The following is a 22,846-nucleotide window of genomic DNA, read 5'->3' as shown; positions in this document are numbered from 1 at the left end:
TGGGGTCACAAAGAGTCGGACACAAATGAGTGACTTCACTTTCTTTCTTTCTTTCTTTCTTTCTAGGTTTGTCATAGCTTTTCTTCCAGGGAGAAAGCGTGTTTTAATTTCATGGCTGCAGTCACAGTGATTTTGGAGCCCAAAAAATGAAATCTGTCTCTGCTTCCATTTTTTTTCCCTTCTGTTTGCCATGAAGTGATTGGACTAGATGCCACGATCTTAAGTTTTTTGAATGTTGAGTTTTAAGCCAGCTTTTTCACTCTCCTCTTTCATCCTCATCAAGAGTCTCTTTAAAAAGTTCCTTTGTGCTTTATGCCATTGGAGTGGTATCATTTGCATTTCTGAAGTTACTGATATTTCTCCCTGCAATCTTCATTCCAGCTTGTGATTTCTCATGATGTACTCTGCATATAAGTTAAATAAGCAGGGTTACAATATACAGCCTTGATATATATTCCCAATTTTGAACCAGTCCATTGTTCCATGTCCAGTTCTAACTGTTGCTTCTTGACCTGCATACAGGTTTCTCAGGAGGCAGGTAAGGTGATCTGTTACTCCCATCTCTTGGAGAATTTTCCACAGTTTGTTGTGATCCACACAAAGGCTTTAACATAGTCAATGAAGTAGAAGTAGATGTTTTTTTGGAACTCTCTTGCTTTTTCTGTGAGCCAACAGATGTTGGCGATTTGATCTCTGGTTCCTCTGCCTTTACTAAATCCAGCTTTTATATCTGGTAATTCTCAATTCACGTATTGTTGAAGCCTAACTTGAAGGATTTTGAGCATTACCTTGCTAACATGTGAAATCAGCAGAATTGTATAGTAGTTTGAGCATTTTTTGGCATTGTCCTTCTTTGGGATGAAAAGTATTAATTCACTTATTTCTTTTTCTCTTTCTGCCTTCTTTTCTTATCTCCTTCCTTTCTTTTCCTCTTCCTTCCTTCTTTTCTTATCTACCTATCTAATCTATTTCTTCCCAGTAGCTATTTTTTGACTGACTAATCATGATTCTAGATTTATCTCAGTTACCACCTTTTCCTTGACCACTAGGTGCTCCAGATAGCTGCACTGTGTGGCTGTCTCTAATACAGAATAATACATTGTGGTTATTCATTTACCTGTCTGCTCTCCCTCTAATTTTGAGTTATTGTTTTAATAGAGAAGATTTTATTACAATAATTAATCATGTTCCAAGAATAGAAGAAATACTTGGGATCAGGAAATTTAAAATAAAGGGCAAGAAATCTATTCTTAATGATTCCCAAAGTTGCCATCCTAGGGAACAGAAATCATAGAAATGACCACTTCTTGAAAATGTTGCTATGTATGGAAAGGAAAGGGGGTCAGGGATATTTCCTATAATGATGAAGGTGGCATCCATATCTGATTCTCTGCCTCCTTTGATATGTTCCATGGCTCATTTCAGTTCCCCAGCCTGCCCCTGAGAACACATACTCTTCTCCCCTATGCCTTGCAGTGTCTCACATTTCAAGCTCTATCTAGTGCCTATATATGGAATTCGATTTTTTCACAAAGTCCCACATGTGAAGAAGTGTTCTTTCACATTTGTGGAACATTCCTATAGAGTAGGAATAAAACTATACTCTCTAAAACTGTAATCCTACATAATGACAGAAGGTATTAAACAATGGGTCTTTGTTTCTAAAAGAAGAATGTCTGGTCATGTAGCCATTTTCTAATGTAGCTGAAAATCAAAACATTGGAGTAGAAGAGAGATAGTCAACAGCTGCTGTAAATCAGACTATTGAAAAAGATTTAAGAAATCACTAAGTAAAACACTGTAATCAGTTTTATGAAAATATGATTTCTGTACACATAAGGGACTGGTGGTTCAGCAAATGAATATTAGGTTGCTCCGCTGTACCCAGCACTGCAGTAAGCACCATAGAGATAAAAATTTAATGGGATATATGAAGGTCTAGAGAGGATCTGTAAAGAAGAAAATAAGACACATCAAGTGCTAGATTGCACTAGTGTCTGTAAGAATTCAGAGAACAAAAGAGTGATGCTTTTGCATTAGTAGAGGGAGACAAAGGTGAGTGACTATGTCTCTGGTATGATCGCCAGTCAAGTTTGTGATGTAGAGCAGCACAGAACAGAAGAGATGTCGTATTAACTTCCCTTCACATCCTCTTAGTTACCTGATTCTTTAATTCTTTGATTATTCAAGTTTCTTTCAACTATATCCTTCTTTCCTTTTTTAACAGCCCAGTTCACAACTTTATTGCTTCACTTAAGACTTTTGTAATGCCCTCAAAACTGTCTCTAGAAACTCATATCCACTGTAAAGTCACCTTTGTAAAGCAATACTTTCATCACACCTAAAATCTTTGTGAGGTAGGAGGGTTTGCATTTCCTAAGCATCTGACAACACGTGGGAGCTCTTCACTCATCGTCTGTTGTTTGCTTGACCTTCAGAGCTGTTCTGATATCTGTGAACCAGCCTGGGGTAGGGCTGTGTTGTTATGGTCAGGAATGTGGTTGCTGAGGGACTGCATACCAAAAAAAAGTACTGTTTTTAATTTTTTCCTGTAATTGCTCATAATCTGACCAATAATACTTTACACTGCTTCCTGTTTACATTTTTATGATGAATGTATTGACATCATATTAACTAAAGTGGTTAAAAAGACTCACTATTGGAGAATATATTCAGTGGATAATGGGACCCAGGAACAACTGCTCATCCTGATCCTTCCCTCCCTAACCCTTTCTCCCAAGCCACATTTCTATAGGCTTCAAGAAGTGTTTTGTGGCAGAAAGGGAAGGAGGAGGGAAGAAAGGGAGGCAGAGAAGAAAGTAGGGAGGAAGAGAGAGAGATTGAAGTGAAACCAAAGAGGAGCCTGTAGGGCCTTGCCTGCGTACAAAATTCCCTCCATGTCGCCCATTTCTTGTTTGAAGAAAGGCTTTAGTCTCCTAGGCTTTCTCTGAGACCCAAAGAGCAAAAGCTTCAGCAGTTAATGATTAGAACATGAGTCACAGGACTCCTGGTTCATCCTGAGGAATATAGATAACAATCTGACATGTATCTTAGAGTTGTTTTGCAGAAATTAGGACCCCTAATCATAGTGGATGGTGACTGTATGCTCACCACTAGCACCTTGACCCCATACTGGTTGGAACCAGAAGGCTGAGTGTTGAGATTCTGGAACCATCATTCTGTTACCCCACTAGGAATCAATCAGAAGCATATCCACAAGCTGACCAGGCACCCTGCCACCCTCACCCCTAGTTTTCCTTTTAAATATCCTGTCCTGACAGCCATCCTGTTTTTTGAGCATGAGCTGCCCTTTCTCCTTGCTTGGTGTCCTGTAACAAACACTATACTTTCCTTCAGCACAACCCAGTGTCATTAGATTGGCTTCACTGTGTGTTAGGTGAGCAGACTCCAATTCCACTGGGTAAAGAGAGGAGAATAGAGGAGGAAAGGAATAGCTTTAGCTGGGGATAGGAATACAGAAGGGATGATATTTGAATTGAGTCTTGAAGAATGAGAAGAAATAGATAGAAGGGTGGGTTTCCTAGAAACATCAGAGAGAGTGGCTTGTGAAGGGGCATGCAGCATTTAGAAAAGGATTAAAAGTTGGGTGTGATTGGAGGATGAGTTAGTCCATCAGGGGAAGGAGAGAAGATGGGGTGGAGGATGGCAAGAGATGGAGCCAGACTGAGGTCAGAACATATGCCATGCTATACGGTTGGACTTTACAGACATTAACAAAACAGAAAACTGATGCCCTGACAGCGGTGGCAGACGTTCTTGTTGAGGAAGTCTGTTCTGTTTGGGAATTGTTTTTAGTAATAAACTGAAGTAGCATTAGGTCGGCTGGTAGTGAATGAACTTCTTTGTGACTCATGTTCAGGAAAATAAAGGATTAGAGTAATGGAATTATTTGTTGGTTGGGAAATTTTGGTTTGGATGGGAAATTTTGTTGGGAAATTCACACTTTCCTGAGTCATTTATGACTTATGAAATGGATTAGTGGCTAAATCTTTAAAAAAGAAGTATTAAACAGAAGGGTTATTCTTAGCTTATGAATGCTCTGTCATCAGTTTAAACACCTATAGTGGTAGATGGTGAAAGACTTAAAATTTTTTTGACTTTTGATTTTCCTGTAAAGTAATTGGAGTCCATGCCTGTGAAATATTTCCATCTCTTTTTAAAAGGGCATTTATGTTAAATAAAAGTGATTCAGATTCTAGTTTTAATGGTAATAGCCTACATTTTTACCAATTAAATTGACTCCTGAGGCATAAAAGTTTAAAATATGAGATCATTATGTAATTCTCAGTATAGATGCCAGAACTGCTTCATTTTTAATACCCTTATACTCATGAGGTAACACTTCCGTGTTTGAACATGTGTTTCAGAAGCAGTGGGAATTAGTTTTTAGTCATGAGGCCCGTTACTGTTATCCTCTCACCTGTGCCACACCCATTCACACACAAACATGCCCCTCACAACATTAAATGCTCCCCTCAGTACATAGGTGCACGTATTGGTGGGTTAGCCTGATATAAGAGAGAATTTCTTCACCACGCTTGCTAGCAGATGCTGGAAAATACCCTCCCATAATGTCTAAGAAGCCTCTGTTAACTGAAATGCATCAGTTGTAATCCTCTTTGATACCATAGAGAATCCTAGGTTACTTTTAAGGCATGTCTTTAGCCGCAATCCTAAGGTGTTCCATCCTCAGTATGGTTTCTCTGAGGTGATACTTTGTCATTGTTGTTGTTCAGTCACGAAGTCATGTCGGACTCTTTGTGGCCCCATGGACTGCAGTATGCCAGGCTTCCTTGTTCTTCAGTATCTCCTGGAGTTTGCTTAAATTCATGTCCATTGAATCAGTGATGCTGTCCTAACCATCTCATTCTCTGCCCCCTTCTTCTCCTTTTGCCTTCAGTCTTTCCCAGCATCAGGGTCTTTTCTAATGAGTTGGCTTTTCCCATCAGGTAGTCAAAGTATTAGAGCTTCAGCTTTAGCATCAGTCCTTCCAATGAATATTCAAGTTTGATTTTCTTTGGAATTGACTAGTTTGATCTCCTTGAGTCCAGGGGACTCTCAAGAGTCTTATCCAGCACCACAGTTCAAAAGCATCAATTCTTTGGCACTCAGCCTTCTTTATGGTCCAGCTCTCACATCCATACATGACTGCTGGAAAAACCATAACTTTGACTGTACGGACCTTTGTAGGCAAAGTAATGTCTCTGCTTTTTTAATATGCTGTCTAGGTTTGTCATAGCTTTCCTTCCAAGGAGCAACCATCTTTAAAATAAGTAAATAAAATTTAAAAAATAAAAAAGGAAGTACAAATACACCTTGGTAATAGGCTGCCTAAACTTTGTCACCCTCCAGGCAGAAGTAAAAGGGGAAGGGGAATTAATGCCACTTTTATGAGGCATTTGGGAGTTATTATTTTATTCATAGCAATTTTATTTATTCTCTATAAGTTATCTTCTCAGTATCAAACTATATCAGATTTCATCAATACTGTGTGCATTTGCAATTAGTAGAGGACAAGGTATGTTACTTAGACTGTAGCTGAATGTCATTACAATGGTAACAGAATGTTTATTAAATTGTATTTAAAAGGGGCTTTTTATTAATATTATTGCATTTAATCATTACCTTTTCTGTTGGATTCTGTCATAACTTATTTTAACCAAACACACTCAGTTTTCCTGGCTTATACTGTTTGTATACTACTATATTCATTAAGTAGTAGCACTTTTAGAATGCTTCTTTTAAAACTTATTCTCAGGTGTAATGACAGATTTTGAGCAGCTGTGAGAAAAATCTAATAATTTTTGAGGGTAGGTATTTAACTTTCAGGTGTGAGATTACCAAGGTAGGAATAATTTTTAATTTCTGTGACCAAATTTCTTCTAATTTCATGTCAGATACATTTATATTTCATGTGAGACATATATGTATCTTAAATAGAGGGAAGTTCCTTCTCAATTCAGTGGTGTCCTCAGAGGCTAGTCTGACCAGAAGTGGAGTGTTTCTGCTGCTGGCTTCCTATACCTTCTGACCTCAGAAGCTAATTTTTCCTTTGCCTGAACAGGAGCCAAGGCTCAGATGTTCTAGGTGCTTCCCGATATTAGCCAGGTTATCCCCTGGAGGATCAAGTTGACAGGCAGGAGGGAGCAGGTTTGGAATCTTGCTGAATCTGTGATTGTTTGTCTAGGAATGTAGACACGGAGATGACTCTGGAGCGAGCAGTGAGCATGCTTGAGGCAGACCACATGCCACCGTCCAAGATTCCTATTGCAGCTACTTTCATACAGCATGAATGCTTCCAGAAATCTGAAGCACGGAAAAGGGTGAGTAAATCATCTCAAGTCTGGTGCAAAACAAGCATACTTTCACATCTATTATGGTGATCCTGCAAACTGAAACCAAATTTAATTTAATATTTGAAATTAATTGCCGGGCCTGCCGGCTAGATGAACAGGTCGAGGACGCAATCACCACAGCACCTGAGAAATAAAAGACTAAGAAAGATGGGGTTGAGAGGGACGGAGTCAGCTTGTGACTGATTCCGACGACTTTATTGAGGGGTAACATACATATATATACTAACAGGATTCACCAAATTTTAGATCAAAGACTTGCATACATGCAGAACTGCAGACACTAGTTTTAGCTCAGGAGTTTTATCTTAACTCCAGCAGAGCATGGCACCAGGGTCTTACAATCAGGTAAAGACTACCTAGACATAAGCCATTCACAGGAGCCCGATAATCTTATCAGAGTCAGGAAAATGGGCAAATGGTGGCTGCAGCGATTTCCTTGAGGGAGGTGAGAAAGGCCAATTTGCACTTTAACAAATCAGGGGTGGCGGGACAGAGAGGGACCTTTTGATCTCTCTCAGGGCCGAGAAGGGGCCTGAGCAGTCAGGCCAGCTCCCCACAATTAATGAATTATTTGAGGGCTTCCCCGGTGAATCAGCTGGTAAAGAATCTACCTGCAATGTGGGAAACCTGAGTTTGAACCCTGGGCTGGGAAGAGCCCCTGGAGAAGGGAACAGCTATCCAATCCAGTATTCTGGCCTGGAGAATTCACAGTCCATGGAGTCCCAAAGAGTTGGACACGACTGAGTGACTTTAACTTTTATTTTTTTCATGTCAATCATAGCTTATTTTTTAAATTAATTAATTAATTAAAAATAATCTTTTATTAAGACCTTTTAATCTAAAAATATATACTGATTACCAAAAAAATTTTCTGCAATCCAGAAAATTAGAACATAAATGACTACATGTACCTCTCCCTTCTCTGTCTGACCTCTCCCTTTAGAACCGTCTCCAGAGACTATTGTTTATAGCAGTCTGTGTACTTTCAGATATTTTTGAGAGCTTCTCTCTCTCCTTCTCTCTTCTAGGGGAGAGAGAGAAAATGAGTGTACGTTTTAGGCTATTGTTTTCTATATGTAAAAAATATATTAAATGTGAGCAGTGTGTTCTAAGTTTTTATTTTCCCTAAACAGTTTCTTTAACATTACAACAGTGACTCAATGAATAACTTTATACATTTATCTTTTGGCATTTCCACCAGTGTTGCTATAGGACAGATCCTCTAAGATGGAATCAATAGGTCACTTTGTTTTAAATGGTACATTTGTAGGGGGGAAAAAAATCATAGTTTGAAAAGGTACACAGTGAAAAGAAGTTTTTCTCCTACTTCAAACCCCAGTCTAGGCCTCCATCTCCCTCTTTTTCTCTCAACCTCCCATTCTCTGTCCCCCTCTTCCCCTCCTTCTCTCTTTGTCTCTCACATCAGTTTTAAGGTATCTTTCCAGAGATAGTTTATGCATGTAGAAGCAGTTATTGGATGGATTGATTGAATATCCTTTTTGTTTTAAAATAAAATCACAAATGGTAACAGGTTAATTACAATACTCAGTACTTTGTTTTAATTTAACACTATATCTTGGAAATCTTCAGTATGTATTAGCCCTACCATCATTCTTTAAACTGCTACATAGATTTTTTTTAAATTTATTTCTTTTTAATTGGAGGATAATTACTTTACAGTATTGTGTTGGTTTCTGCTATACATCAACGTGAATCAGCCGTAAGTATACATATGTACTCTCCCTCTTAAACATCCTTCCCACCCCATCCCACCCCTCTAGGTTGTCACAGAGCACTGGATTTGAGCTTCTTGTCTATTTTATATATGGTAGTGTATATGTTTCAATGTTAACTCTCAATTCATTCCACTCTCACCCTCCTCTACTGTGTCCTCAAGTCTGTTTTTTATGTCTGTGTCTCCTTTGCTGCCCTGCAAATAGGTTCCCATCAGTCCCATCTTTCTAGATTCCATATATGTGTGTGTGTGTTAATTAAAACTGCTACATAGATTTCTCTTGTATAAATGTACTAATCTTGTTTGTTCAGTTTTTTAACAGTTTTATTAAGGTTAAAAATGACAAAATTTTTGATACATGTTTTGATGCAGTGAAATCATCATCACAGTCAATACAGTGAGCAAATTCATTACCTCCAAAGTTTCCTTGTGCCCGTTGGTAATCAGTACATCCCACCCCTCCACAACCCACTTCCCATCCCCAGGCAGTCAATGATCTGCTTTCTGTTGCTGTAGATTAGTTGAATTTTCTAGAATTGTATATAAATGGTATCATAGAGTAAATATGCATTTTTTCTATCTGAATTCTTTTACTCAGCTTAAATCTTTTAAGGTTGTATGTATCAAAAGGTGTGTGTGTGTGTGTGTGTGTGTGTGTGTGTGTGGCTGAGCAGTATTTTGTTTTGTGGTTACCATAATGTGTTTATCCACTTACCTGTTGATGGGCATTTGAGTTTTGGCTATTACAAATAAAGCTGCTATGAACATATGTTTACAAACAAATGTTTTAATTTCTCTAAGGTAAATACCTTGGAGTAGAATGCCTGGATGATATTGTAGTTGTTCGACATTTTAAGGATTTGCCAAACTGTTTTGCAAAGTTACTATACCATTTTACATTGCCATTAGCCATGTATGAGAGTTCTGGTTCTTCTATGTCCTAACACTTGATATGGTCAGTCTTGATTAGAGCCAATAGGTTATAAGTAGTATTTCATTGTGGTTTTAATTTGCATTTTCCTAATGACTAATGTTGAGCATCTTTTCATTTGCTTGTTATCTATATATTGATACCTTCTTTGGTGAAATGTGTTTTTAGATCTTTTGCCTATTTTTTATTTGGGTCTTCTGTTTTCTTATTATTGAATTTTGATATTTCTTTATAGATTCTGGATATAAGTCTTTTTTCATATGTATGATTTGGAAATATTTTCACTCAGTTGTGTTTTGTTTTTTCATTCTTTCAACAGTTTTAAGTTTTGATGGAGTATAATTTATCAGCTTTTTCCTCGTGGATCACACTTCTCATTGTGTATCCAAGAAATCTTTCTGTACTCAAAGGTCACAAAAATAATCTATATTTTCTTCCAGAAGTTTTTTTAAGTATAAGTCTTTATGTTGAATAGTCCATTTGTGGTTAATCTTTGTATATATTGCAAGATGTTTACCAAAGTTTCTTTTGTTAAAATATATATATCAATATATGCAATCGTTTAGGCAGGGTTTGTCAAAAAGACTACCTTTTTGGTATTGAGTTATTTTTGTACTTCTGTTGAAAAGGAATTAATCATATACATGAGTTTAATTCTGGACTATGCATTCTATCCCATTGACCCCTATCTTTATACAAATACCATACTGTCTCGATTACTATAGTTTTATATTAAGTCTTGAAATTAGGTACTGTTAGTCCTCTGACTTTGTTCTTTTTCAAATTATTTTGGCTGTTGTAGGTTTTTTTGCAGTTCCATTTGAATTTTAGAAACAAGCTTGTCAGTTTCCATATTTTAAAACCAACTGTTGGGATTTTGTTTTGAGATTGCATTGAATCTGTAGATCAATCTGTGGAAAACTGACATCTAAACAAGTCTTTTGACCTCTGAACATGGTATATTTTACCACTTATGTTAGTCTTTAGTTTCTCTCAGCGGTGTTTTTTAGTTTTTACTCTAGAGATCTTTCATGTCTTTTGTCAGACCTGTCCTTAAAGTACCATATTTCTAGATGCTTTTATAAATGGTCATGATTTTTTCATTTTAACTTTTTATAGTTTCATGATAGTAGATAGAAATTCAATTCATTTTATCTATTTATTTTGTATGTGTGTTATTACTAAATTTACTTATTAGCTCTTATATTTATAGATTCATCACGTTTCTACATAGAAGATCATACCATCTGCAAGTAAAGACAGTTTTTTTTTTCCTTTCCAATCTTTGATTTTGTGCTGGCTAGAACCTCCAGTACAGTGTTAAAAAGAAGAGTGGATATGTTGTCCTGTCCTGATCATAAGGGAAAGCATTCAGTTGTGCTTTAATTCTTAAGTATGATTTTTACCTGTAAGGTTTTCCGGTTGGTTTTTTTTTTTTTTTTTGAGGAATTTAATTTGGGGGATTTTTGTTGTTTTTCTTTTTTTTTTGGAAGAAAGGGAAAGGCTTATACTTTAAGATTCTTAACAACAGTTTTTCCTGCTTTTTGTTTAGTCTTTTGCTTTTTTCTTAAATTGAGATATAATTGGCATATGTTAGTTTTAGACATACAATATAATGATACTATATATGAATGTATTGTGCAGTGATCACCACAATAAATCTGGTTACCATTCATCACCACACATAGTTATGAGATTTTTTTTGTCATGAGAAGTTTTAAAATCTACTGTCTAGCAACTTTCAAATATGCAGTACCATATTATTAACTATAGTTGTCAGGCTGTACATTACATCCCCAGAACTATTTATTTTACAGCTCTTAGTTTGTACCTTTTGACCCCCTTAATCCAGTGTATCCTCCCTCAAGCCCCCTCCCCAACCTCTGACAACTGCCAACCTGTTCTCTGTATCTATGATTTTGTTTTTGTTTTGTTTTGTTTGTTTCTTAGATTCCAGATGTGAGTGAGATCATAGGGTGTTTGTCTGTCTCTGACTTATTTCACTTAACATACTGCCTTTAAGGTCCATCCATGTTGTTGCAGTGACCGTAATTGCTTCCTTTTTATAGCTGAATAATATTCTATACATATATGAAATATATATGTGCACACACACATACTCCACAACTTCTGTATCTGCTCATTCATCAGTGGCCACTTACGTTGTTTTCATGTCTCTATAAATAATGTTGTAGTGAACATGGGGATTCATCTATCTTTTTGAGTTACTGTTTTTGTTTTCTTAGGATAAATACCTATAATTAGAATTGCTGGATCATATGGTAGTTCTACTTTTCATTTTTTGAGGAACCTCCATACCATCTTCCAAACTGTGCCAATTTACATTCCTACCAGTAGTGTACAGGGTTTCCTTTTCTCCACGTCCTTGCCAGTGCTTTTATTTCTTGTCTTTTGGTAATAGCCATTCTAACAGGTGTGAGGTAATCATCTCATTGTGGTTTTGATTTGCATTTCCTTGATGATGAGTGATGTTGAGCATCATTTCATATATTTTTTGGCCATCTGTCTGTTTTCTTTGGAAAAATGTCTAGTCTTGTCCTCTTCCTATTTTTTAATCAGGTTGTTTTGATGTTGACTTGTATGAATTATTTGTACATTTGTATATTAACCCCTTATCAGACAATTTGTAGTTATATTCTCCCATTTACAGGTTGCCTTTTTGATTTTTTTTAGATTTTTTTGGATGTGGGCTATTTACAAAGTTCTTAGTGAATTTGTTGTAGTGCTTCTGTTTTATGTTTTAGTATTTTGACCACAAGGCATATAGAATCTTAGCTCCCCAGCCAGAGATCAAACCCATACCCCTTGCACTGGAACATGTAATCTTAACCACTGGACCACTATTTCTGCTTTTGTTGCTTTTTTCTTTGTGTGTCAAATCCAGAAAATCATCACCATTACCAAGGTCAAGGAGCTTACAGCCTATATTTTCCTAAGGAGATTTATGGTTTCAGGTCTTAACATTGAACTCTTCAATCCATTTTCATTTGATTTTGGGGTATGGTATAAGGTAGTTGTATTAAACATGTTTGGAGCTAAGTTGTCCACCAGGAAGGATAAGGAACAAATTTGTCAAGGGCTGCACTTGCTGCATGTATATTTTCAACTCCTGTAGAGAACTAATTATCCTAAGAGGTGCAAACACATCTAGTACATCTTAATTTGATCACACTAACCTGAGACAGTGGAGAACAGCTAATCTTACCTATTCCACAAGAAAGCTTTTGCAACTTGCTATATTTGACTGGAGAATGGACATGTTGGGTTTTTAAAGTCATTCCTTTGGGTGCTCTGGGCATCATAAGGTGGTTGGAAGGGATTTTTCCAGCCCTTTACAACATGACCAGCAGTCACCCTTCTGGGGGAAAAAAAATGGAAACACAAAATTAGATACAGTAGGACATTTTCATATGCTTTTTGATGTCTATGAATGTTCAGTAATTAGATTCAACAATTTTTGGGTTTTCTAGTATTGAAATAAATTTCTGAAATCTAGGAATAAATATATTAAATACTTGCACAAAAACTGTATTTCTTCAGAGGCACCTAAAAATACATTATCAATATAATTTTAGCTAAAATACAGCTGCTAAGTTCTTAAACTGCCTTCTATCAACAGATAAAGTGGCAAAAATCAACAAAATACTTAGGTTTCTGCATTTTATGTGTGCTGTGCTTAGTTGCTCAGTCATGTCTGACTCTTTGCAACCCCATGGACGGTAGCCTCCCAGGCTCCTCTGTCCATGGGGATTCTCTGGACAATAATGGAGTGGGTAGCCTATCCCTTCTCCAGGGGATCTTCCTGACCTAGGAATCGAACTGGGGTCTCCTGCAAGGCAGGTAGATTGTTTACCAGCTGAGCTACCAGGGAAGCCCTTTTCTATGCTTTCTACTACAATTTATGTGTATATATATAGTGTATATATATATCGGAGAAGGCAATGGCACCCCACTCCAGCACTCTTGCCTGGAAAATCCCATGGATGGAGTAGCCTGGTGGGCTGCAGTCCATGAGGTCGGTAAGAGTCGGACATAACTAAGCGACTTCACTTTCACTTTCATGCATTGGAGAAGGAAATGGCAACCCACTCCAGTATTCTTGCCTGGAGAATCCCAGGGACAGGGGAGCCTGGTGGGCTGCCGTCTATGGGGTAGCACAGAGTCGGACACGACTGAAATGACTTAGCAGCAGCAGCAGCGTATATATGTGTGTGTGTGTGTGTGTGTGTGTGTGTGTATATATATATATATATATCAGTAAGTTCACTTTAGTCTCTGAGTTGTGTCCAGCTCTTTGCGACCCCATGGACTGCAGCACACCAGACCTCCCTGTCCATCACCAACTCCCAGAGTTTACTCAAACTCATGTCCATTGAGTTGGTGATGCCATCCAATCATCTCATCCTCTTTCGTGCCCTTCTCCTCCCACCTTCAGTCTTTCCCAGCATCAGGGTCTTTTCCAATGAGTCAGTTCTTCGTATCAGGTGGCCAAAGTATTGGAGCTTCAGCTTCAGCATCAGTCCTTCTGATGAATATTCAGGACTGATTTCCTTTAGGATGGACTGGTTGGATCTCCTTGCAGTCCAAGGGACTCTCAAGAGTCTTCTCCAACACCACAGTTCAAGAGCATCAATTCTTCAGCACTCAGCTTTCTTTATAATCCAACTCTCACATCCATATATGATTAGTGGGAAAACCATAGCCTTGACTAGACAGACCTTTGTTGACAAAGTAATGTCTCTGCTTTTTAATATGCTGTCTAGGTTGGTCATAGCTTTTCTTCCAAAGAGCAAGCATCTTTTAATTTCAGGGCAGCAGTGACCATCTTCAGTGATTTTGGAGCCCAAAAAAATGAAGTCAGCTACTGTTTCTACAGTTTCCCCATCTATTTGCCATGAAGTGATGGGACCAGATGCCATGGTCTTAGTTTTCTGAATGTTGAGTTTTAAGCCAACTTTTTCACTATCCTCTTTCACTTTCATCAAGAGGCTCTTTAGTTCTTCTTCACTTTCTGCCATGAGGGTGGTGTCATCTGCATATCTAAGGTTATTGATATTTCTCCCATCAGTCTTGATTCCAGCTTGTGCTTCATCCAGCCCAGCATTTCTCATGATGTACTCTGCACATAAGTTAAATAAGCAGGGTGAAAATATATAGCCTTGACATAGTCTTTTCCCAATTTGGAACCAGTCTATTGTTCCATGTCCATTTCTAACTGTTGCTTCCTGACCTGCTTACAGATTTCTCAAGAGGCAGGTCAGGTGGTCTGGTATTCCCATCTCTTTCAGAATTTTTCACAGTTTGTTGTGATCTACAGTCATAAGCTTTGGCCTAGTCAATAAAGCAGAAGTAGATGTTTTTCTGGAACTCTCTTGCTTTTTCGATGATCCAGCAGACGTTGGCAATTTGATCTCTGGTTCTTCTGCCTTTTCTGAATCCAGCTTGAAAATCTGGAAGTTCACAGTTCACGTACTGTTGAAGCCTGGCTTGTAGAATTTAGAGCATTACTTTACTAGCATGTGAGTTGAGTGCAATTGTGTGGTAGTTTCATCATTCTTTGGCATTGCCTTTCTTAGGCATTGGAGTGAAAACTGACCTTTTCCAGTCCTGTGGCCACTGCTGAGTTTTCCAAATTTGCTGGCATATTGAGTGCAGCACTTTCACAGCATCATCTTTTAGGATTTGAAATAGCTCAACTGCAATTCCGTCACCTCCACTAGCTTTGTTCATAGTGATGCTTCCTAAGGCCCACTTGACTTCACATTCCAGGATGTCTGGCTCTAGGTGAGTTTCACCATCATGATTATCTGAGTCATGAAGATCTTTTTTGTACAGTTCTTCTGTGTATTCTTGCCACCTCTTCTTAATAGCTTCTGCTTCTGTTAGGTCCATACCATTTCTGTCCTATATTCTGCTCATCTTTGCATGACATGTTCCCTTGGTGTATCTAATTTTCTTGAAGAGATCTCTAGTCTTTCCCATTCTATTGTTTTCCTCTATTTCTTTGCATTGATCACTGAAGAAGGCTTTCTTCTCTCTCCTTGCTATTCTTTGGAACTCTGCATTCAAATGGGTATATCTTTCCTTTTCTCCTTTGCCTTTCGCTTCTCTTCATTTCACAGCTGTTTGTAAGGCCTCTTCAGACAACCATTTTGCATTTTTGCATTTCTTTTTCTTGGGAATGGTCTTGATCCCTGCCTCCTGTACGATGTCACAAAGCTTTGTCCGTAGTTCTTCAGGCACTCTGTCTATCAGATCTAATCCCTTGAATCTATTTCTCACTTCCACTTTATAATCATAAGTGATTTGATTAGGTCATACCTGAATATTCTAGTGGTTTTCCCTATATTCTTCAATTTAATTCTGAATTTGGCAATAAGGAATTCATGATCTGAGCCACAGTCAGCTCCCAGTCTTGTATATGTGTGTATATATATATATATATACATGTATGTGTGTGTGTGTGTATATCTATATATATATATATATGTACACATGTATGCATATATATTGGGCTTCCCAGATGGCTCAGTGGTAAAGAATTCACCTGCAATGCAGGATACGTCAGTTCAATCCCTGGGTTGGAAAGATCCCCTGGAAAATGAAATGGCAAGCCACACCAGTATTCTCATCTGGGAAGTCCCATGGACAGAAAAACCTGTCAGACTTCAGTCCATGGGGTTGCAAAAGAGTTGGACATGACTTAGTGACTAAACAATAAGATAGTGATACAGTTCCATTCTTTTGCATGTGGCTGTGCAGCTTATGCAAAACCTTTTATTATGTATTCTTGGCTCCTTTGTTGCAAATCACTCAATTATAGTGTTTGGATTTACTTCTGGGCTCTCTAATCTGTTCCACTGATCTGTATGTCTGTGTTTATTTCCAATATCATACTCTTTTGATTATTATAGCTTTTTAGTATAGTTTGAAATCAGGGATGCATAATGCCTTCAGCTTTGTGCTTTTTTCTCAAGATTCCTTTATTCATTCAGGGTGGTTTTTGTGGTTCCATATAAATGTTAGGACTGCTTGTTCTACTTCCATGAAGAGTACCATTGGAATTTTAATGGAGATTTCATTGAATCTGGAGATTGCTTTAGATAGTATAGACATTTCAATGGTATTAATTCTTCCAGTCTGTGATTGTGGAATATTTTTCCATTTATTTGTGTCTTCAGTTTCTTTCATCCATGCCTTATAATTTTCAATGTACAGATCTTTCATCTCTTGGTTCAGTTTATTCCTAGGACTTTATTTATTTCTGTTTTTGTTACAACTGTAAATGAGATTGTCTTCTTAATTTCTCTTTCTGATAGTTTGTTATTAGTATATAGAAATGCAACTGATTTTCGTATATTGATTTTGGATCCTACAACTTTACTGAATTTGTTGATTAGTTCTAATAGTTTTCTGTGATGTCTTTAGGGTTTCCTATCTATAATATCGTGTAATCTGCAAATAGTGACAATTTTACTTCTTCCTGTCTAATTTGATGCCTTTTATTTCTTTGTATTGCCTAATTGCTCTGGCTAAGGCTTTCAATACTATGTTGAATAGAAGTGGTGAGAGTGGACATCCTTGTTTCTGATCTTCAAGGAAAAGCTTTCAGTTTTTTACCATTAAGTTTGATGACTTCCCTGATAGCTCAGTTGGTAAAGAATCTGCCTGCAGTGCAGGATACCCCGCTTTAATTCCTGGGTCGGGAAGATCCGCTGAAGAAGGGATAGGCAACCCACTCCAGCATTCTTGGGCTTCCCTTGTGGCTCAGCTGGTAAAGAATCCACCTGTAATGCAGGAGGCATGGGTTCGATCCCTGGGCTGGAAAGATCCTCTGAAGAAGGGAACGACTACCCACTCCAGTATTCTGGCCTGGAGAATTCCTTGGACTGTATAGTTCATGTGGTCACAAAGAGTCGGACATGACTGAGCGACTTTCGCTTTCATGTTGATGTTACCTGTGGGTATAGACGTTCCATAAATCACCATATCAAGTTGAACAACTTCCCGTCTATCCCTAATTTAATAGATTTTATTTTTACTAAAGGGCTTACCTGGTGGCTCAGATGGTAAAGAATCCTCCTGCAATGTGGAAGTCCTGGGTTTGATCCCTGGATTGAGAAGATGCCCTGGAGTAGGGCATGGCAATCCACTCTAGTATTTTTGCCAGGAGAATCCCCATGGACAGAGGAACCTGGCGGGCTACAGTCCATGGGGTTGCAAAGAATTGGACATGACTGAGGGACTAAGCAAGCAGAAATTTTTACTAAGGAATGACTTGAGTTTTACCAAATACTTTTTATACATCTATTGAAAGATTTCTGGGGTTTTTATTTTAATTTTGCTAATATGGTCTCTTACTATGATTTTTAAATTTATCCCATTCCTATGATAAAACTCACTTGGTCATGATGTACTGTTACTTTTTATATTTTTTAATTAGATTTACTAAAATTTTGTCAAGAAATTGCACAGCTAATTTATAAATGATATTAATCTGGAGTTTTCTTATAGTATCTTTGTCCAGCTTTAGATTGAGGATTCTCCTAGCCTCAGAGAATAAATTGGAAAGTGACCTCTCCTCCTGAACAAATGTGATTGGGCTTGGTACTCTTTCTTCCTTAAATGTTTGGTAAAATTCACCAGTGAAACTCATTTTACCTTTAAGTCTTATTTGTGAGGTTATTAACCATAAATTTAATTTAACTGATATGGGGCTATTTGGACAATCCATTTCCTCCTATTGAACTTTGGCAGTTTGTGCTACTCAAAGACCAAAATCTTTGTTCATTTTGTCTAAGTTGTTCTGTGCTCTTCATTTCTTTTTGTAAATATCATGTGATGTCATTTCCCTTTGCCTGAATAATTTTTTAAAACATTTATTATAGTACAGGTATTCTGATGATTAACTATTTTAGCTTTTGTATATCTGAGAAAGAACTTCATTTTTGCTTTCATTTTGCTTTACTAGCAACAAAACTCCTAAAAACAGAACTTAAAACTTGTTACTCTACTGTCCTGCCACTTGCATTGTTTCAAACAAGGGCTCTCCTGTCCTCCTAATTGTTCCATTATACTTAATGTGTCTCTCCCTGCCTACTCAAGTTGCTTTTAACATTTTATCTTTCTCGTTGTTGTGGACAGTTTGATCACAATGTACCTTGGTGCAGTTTTCCATAGGTTTCTTATGCTTAGGAGTTCATTAAACTTCTCAAAATTGTGGGTTTCTACTTTTCATCAAATTTTGAAATTTTATTTGGGAAATCTTCTGTCCTGCCTTTGAGAACTGCCATTACATATATATTAGGCTGCTTGAAGTTGTACCACAGATCATGCGTACTCTGTTTTTCTTTTTTAGTTGTTTTTCCTGTATGTTTCTTTTTGGGTAAATTCAGTTTCTGTGCTTTAAATTTACTGATTTTTTCTTCTGCATTGTTGAATATGCCATTGTTCTCATTCAGTGTATTTTTTATTTTGTAAATTATAGTTTTCGTGTCTAGAAGTTAAATTTTAGTCTTTTTTTATATCTTCTGTGTCCATACTTAACATGTTTCTGAACATATGCAAGACTGTTAAAATAGCTATTTGACTAACCTTGTCTTTCTGGCTGGCTGGTGAGACTAGGCACTGTTCACAGGCCTTTGTGAGCCTGAGGAGCAGTAACTTTATTTAGGCAGTTACTTCCCTGGCCTCAGGCAATTTCCTCACAAAGATAAAACTGGTTAATACTCTACTGAATCCTAAATGGGGACCCTCTGCAGATCTCAGGAGTTCTCCTTCTGTGCAGTACTTTTCTTACCAGTACTCTTCCTTCCTTGTTCTTCTTGGATTCTTCACTCTTTCTTCTCAGCTCTGCTTGTTGAATTGCACTTAAGATTTCCCTCACAACACCACAGCCTGAGGTCTCTCTCAAGACGGTGATCTGAGGCAGCAGTAGGGCTCTCCTTGTTCTCCATCTCTTAGGGATCGCTGTCTATCATTGCCTCATGTCCAGCTATTGAAACAATTAGATATTTTGTCTGGTTTTTAAAATCATTTAAGTGGTAGGTAAATCCAGTCCTCATTACTCGTAAGTCATTTTTAATTTTGATAAATAACTTGCTATAAATCTTCCCCTAAATTATACAAATTTACCCTCCCACCAACATGGTGTCAAAGTGCCTATTTACATGCACCATTATCACAAGATATTCTTCTTCGTTCATTTTTGCTAATCTGATAAGCAGAAAGAAAGGTATTACTTTATATTAAGAAATTTTCCTCTTTTTGAAATCAAGACTTAATAACTGATCTGGTTATCAGAATTACAGAGAAAATTCTTTTAAAAAATTATAAACACGCAGAGTTTGTCACTGTTTTTCATATATAAACTATGCCCATTATGTTTCACTTGCCATTATTTAGATTTTTGGGAGTAAAATGAGAACCTAATGGCCCTAATTCATTGGAGTTCATATCCTTCTAGATTCTTATATTTTTATCTAGCCTTTTAGGTTAATTTCTTCCAATTACAGATCTTTTCAAAGCTCTTCACCTTTATCTAGTCTTTCTGAAGCATTCAAATTAGCTTTCAGACAGACAGCTTTTTCAGAATAGGTAAATAAATTACATAATTACAGCAACAAGTACAGTTGGCATAAATGCATTGGGTAACAAACCTAATTTGCTCTTGGTAAAACAGAATAAATAAGAGTCCAAAGGCCAACATATACTAACCTGCCAGCTTTGACAGTACTCGAAATCTGGATTTCACAGAGTAGAAAGAGCATGTGATTAATCCTACAGATTGAGTAGTAAGTCAGAGTTTCCACTGTTCTTTTTTCCCCCACTTGCATTCATTAATTATTCATGAAGATGAGCACCTTTTTATATTTTTTGACTTCGTATTTATTCATTGTCATTGTTTAACTCATTTGTTATTTTTCTAAGACATTTGCCTGCTTCTTATTGAGTTGTAAGAGTTCTTTATTATGCACATTAGCCCATTGCTACATATGTGACAATGTTTTTTCCTAACTTCTCTTATATCTTTCATTATGCATGATTTTAAATTCTTATGAAGTAAATTTGTCAGTATTTTTCTTCACGATATCTATTATGTATTGTTTCAAAAGATCTATTCCATCTATTTTTGCTTTTAAAAGTTACATAAGTCTTGGGTATTTCTCACTGACCCTTTATCTATGTTTATTCCATGGAAAAAATAAGGATTTAAAAAAAATAGTATATTTGGTAATATCTAATATATTTAGTAATAAACCTTCTTTATACACAAATCTTTTTTTATTCCCAGTTTTTAAAACTGAGCACTTTTATACATGCTTTCATTTTATAATGTGGGATTACATGAAATATTCTCTTGTTACCCAAGTTGGGCTAGATTTCCATTCTTAAATTACTAATTTGACTATAAATATAACTCTGCTTACATGTAGGATTAAACCTGTGCTTTCCTCTTAGCTCTTATTCAGTGTGATAAAGCTAAGACAAAGACTGGTTTTGAGAATAATGAAACATGAAAACTATAACCTAAACACATACATGCTTGATAGGAAATCTAAGAATTGTGACAATATAACCCAAGGGCATTCACAAAATCACATTAATATTAAGAATGATGGTACAGTTTTTTTAATGTATTTACTAAAAACAGCAACAATTTGGATATAAAAGTCAATATTTGAAGTAAAAAACTTTTAAGACCACTGGCAACTTTTCAGTTATTATTTTAGATAAGATTCAGCATTTAACACCATCAATTCCTCATTCCTTTTTGAAACTTTCTTCTTTTGGCCCAGAGTCTTCTGGCTCTTTTTCCATCTCTCTGGCTTCTTCAGGTTTCCTCTGTTTAAAAAAAAATTATCCTCAACCTGTACCTTAAATGTTTATGTTTCTTAGATGCTTTCCTGGGACTTCTCTTATTTGACACCATCTCCTGACCCACCTTATCTACTCCTCTGACTTCCACTAATGTGATCTCAGTGCTAACGACTCACAGCATCTCCTGACAATGTCTTTGCCTGGGTCCCAAACTCCATGTCTGTTTATCTCTTAGGCATCCTGCTGTACTCAATACCAGCTCATCTAAAAATGAACACGGCTTCTTTGCTGCATTTTCTCAAGTATCCAGTCCTCCTTCTAAACTTGTTCTGCTGAGTTGGGAGGTTCAAGCATTGACTCTCAAAAGTAGCCAGGGGCTGAGTGTGAGTCCCAGTACCCTAATTACCTATACTTTACCACTCTCAACCTCAGCTTTCCTACCTTTAAACTGAAAATAATAGTCCTACTACTGAGTTGTTGTGAGAATGCAGTTAGATAATCATACAACCCTTGCCCTGAAATAATAGCTCTCTCCTCTCTTAGTGGTAATTCACTCAGGTAGTTTGATACCAAAATGTGGACAGACTTTAAGCTTCTTTTTTCCTTACCTCTCATACTCATGCAGTCTTCAGGTCCTGTTAATGCTGCTCTTACACGTGTCCGGTCTCTACCTACACTTTCTCTTCCTACTCAGTGCCACCATGCTGATCCCTGTCACCATCATCTTTGTTAATACAGCTCCTAATTAACCTCTCTGCGTCCATTCTTATCCACACCTAAGCCCACTCTCTTCATAGCATCCAGGAGACCTTTCCAATATCTGTCCTGCTTGCCTACAGTATAAAGAACAAATCCTGTAATTTATTCTGTAAGACCCTTCTTAGGCTGGTTTTATTTCCATGCCTACTTCAAATCTCATCACTGAAGCAGTGACTGCCATAACTGTTTTGCAAAATCTTTTTAAGTTTATTATAAGAAATTTGAGAAATTAAAAAAGAAAAAATGCTTTAGAAGGAAATTAAGAAAGAAAAAAGCCCACAGTCTATCTATTGTTATTTTGGTTTTACTCTCTAATTTTTTAATGTATGCATGTACTTAGATGTCATCAAATTGAATATGTAGCTTTATTTATGAGGACTTTTTGTTTTGTTTTTAAAAAGCATGCATAAATACATGCTTGCTGTTCAAAAACAATACAAAGTAGCAATCCCCATTCATACATTATAATCCCACCATTTCTCCCAAACTCCCCAGTCACATTCCCTTCCTTGTATCTGTGAGCAGAAATGCATAGATATTCAACTTTTTTCAGTAACATTGCATGAATCATTTTCTTATACATTAAAGATATTTTTTAAACAGAATTCCCTAGTGGTCCAGTAGTTTAGATGCCGTGCTTCCACTGCAGGGACATGGGTTTGATTCCTAGCTGGGGAACTAACATCTCACATGCCACTGCATGGCAAAATATATATTTTTTATTGGTGGCATAGTAATCATAATAGTAGTAACTACTATATGTTGAGAACTACTGTGGGCGTAGCACACAATTGCTCATCTTATATAATCCCATTGAACTGATGAGGGAACAATATGACCAATAAAATCCCTGTCAGTTCAGGCATTGCTCTGCCTCTTCTGTGGATACCTCAGTATATGAATATGTGACAGTTAACCATTAACCAGCCTTCCCCATCATTGGACATTTATGGTTTCTTATTTTTTAGTATTATAAATAATGTAGTTACTGTTGTCATGTTAATCTGTGTCTGCATTTCAAATTATTTCCTAATGAAGTTTACTAAAAGTGAGTATGTTTGAAGTTTTTAACACATATTGACAATTGCCTTCCTTAAAGGTTATACCAATTTACAAGGAGTGATTAATTGTAATGAGAGGAAAAGAAAGAGTAACACTTTGCAGAGGGAGGTAACATTTGAGCTGGTTATGCAAGATGAGTGG

General features: G+C 36.9%; 1 protein-coding gene across 1 annotated transcript in view; it reads left to right on the top strand.

Moving 5' to 3' along the window:
- Positions 1-22,846, top strand: part of PKP2 (plakophilin 2) — a 93,094-nt gene that overhangs the window by 19,086 nt on the left and 51,162 nt on the right. The window contains exon 4 of the mRNA XM_061125272.1: positions 6,209-6,344. Within this exon, the coding sequence (XP_060981255.1) occupies positions 6,209-6,344 (136 nt within the window). The remainder of the gene's footprint in view (positions 1-6,208; positions 6,345-22,846) is intronic.

The sequence above is a fragment of the Dama dama genome, chromosome 22 (assembly GCF_033118175.1).
Source record: "Dama dama isolate Ldn47 chromosome 22, ASM3311817v1, whole genome shotgun sequence".
Taxonomy (NCBI): Eukaryota; Metazoa; Chordata; class Mammalia; order Artiodactyla; family Cervidae; genus Dama; species Dama dama.
This window is presented reverse-complemented; position numbering and strand designations above follow the sequence as displayed.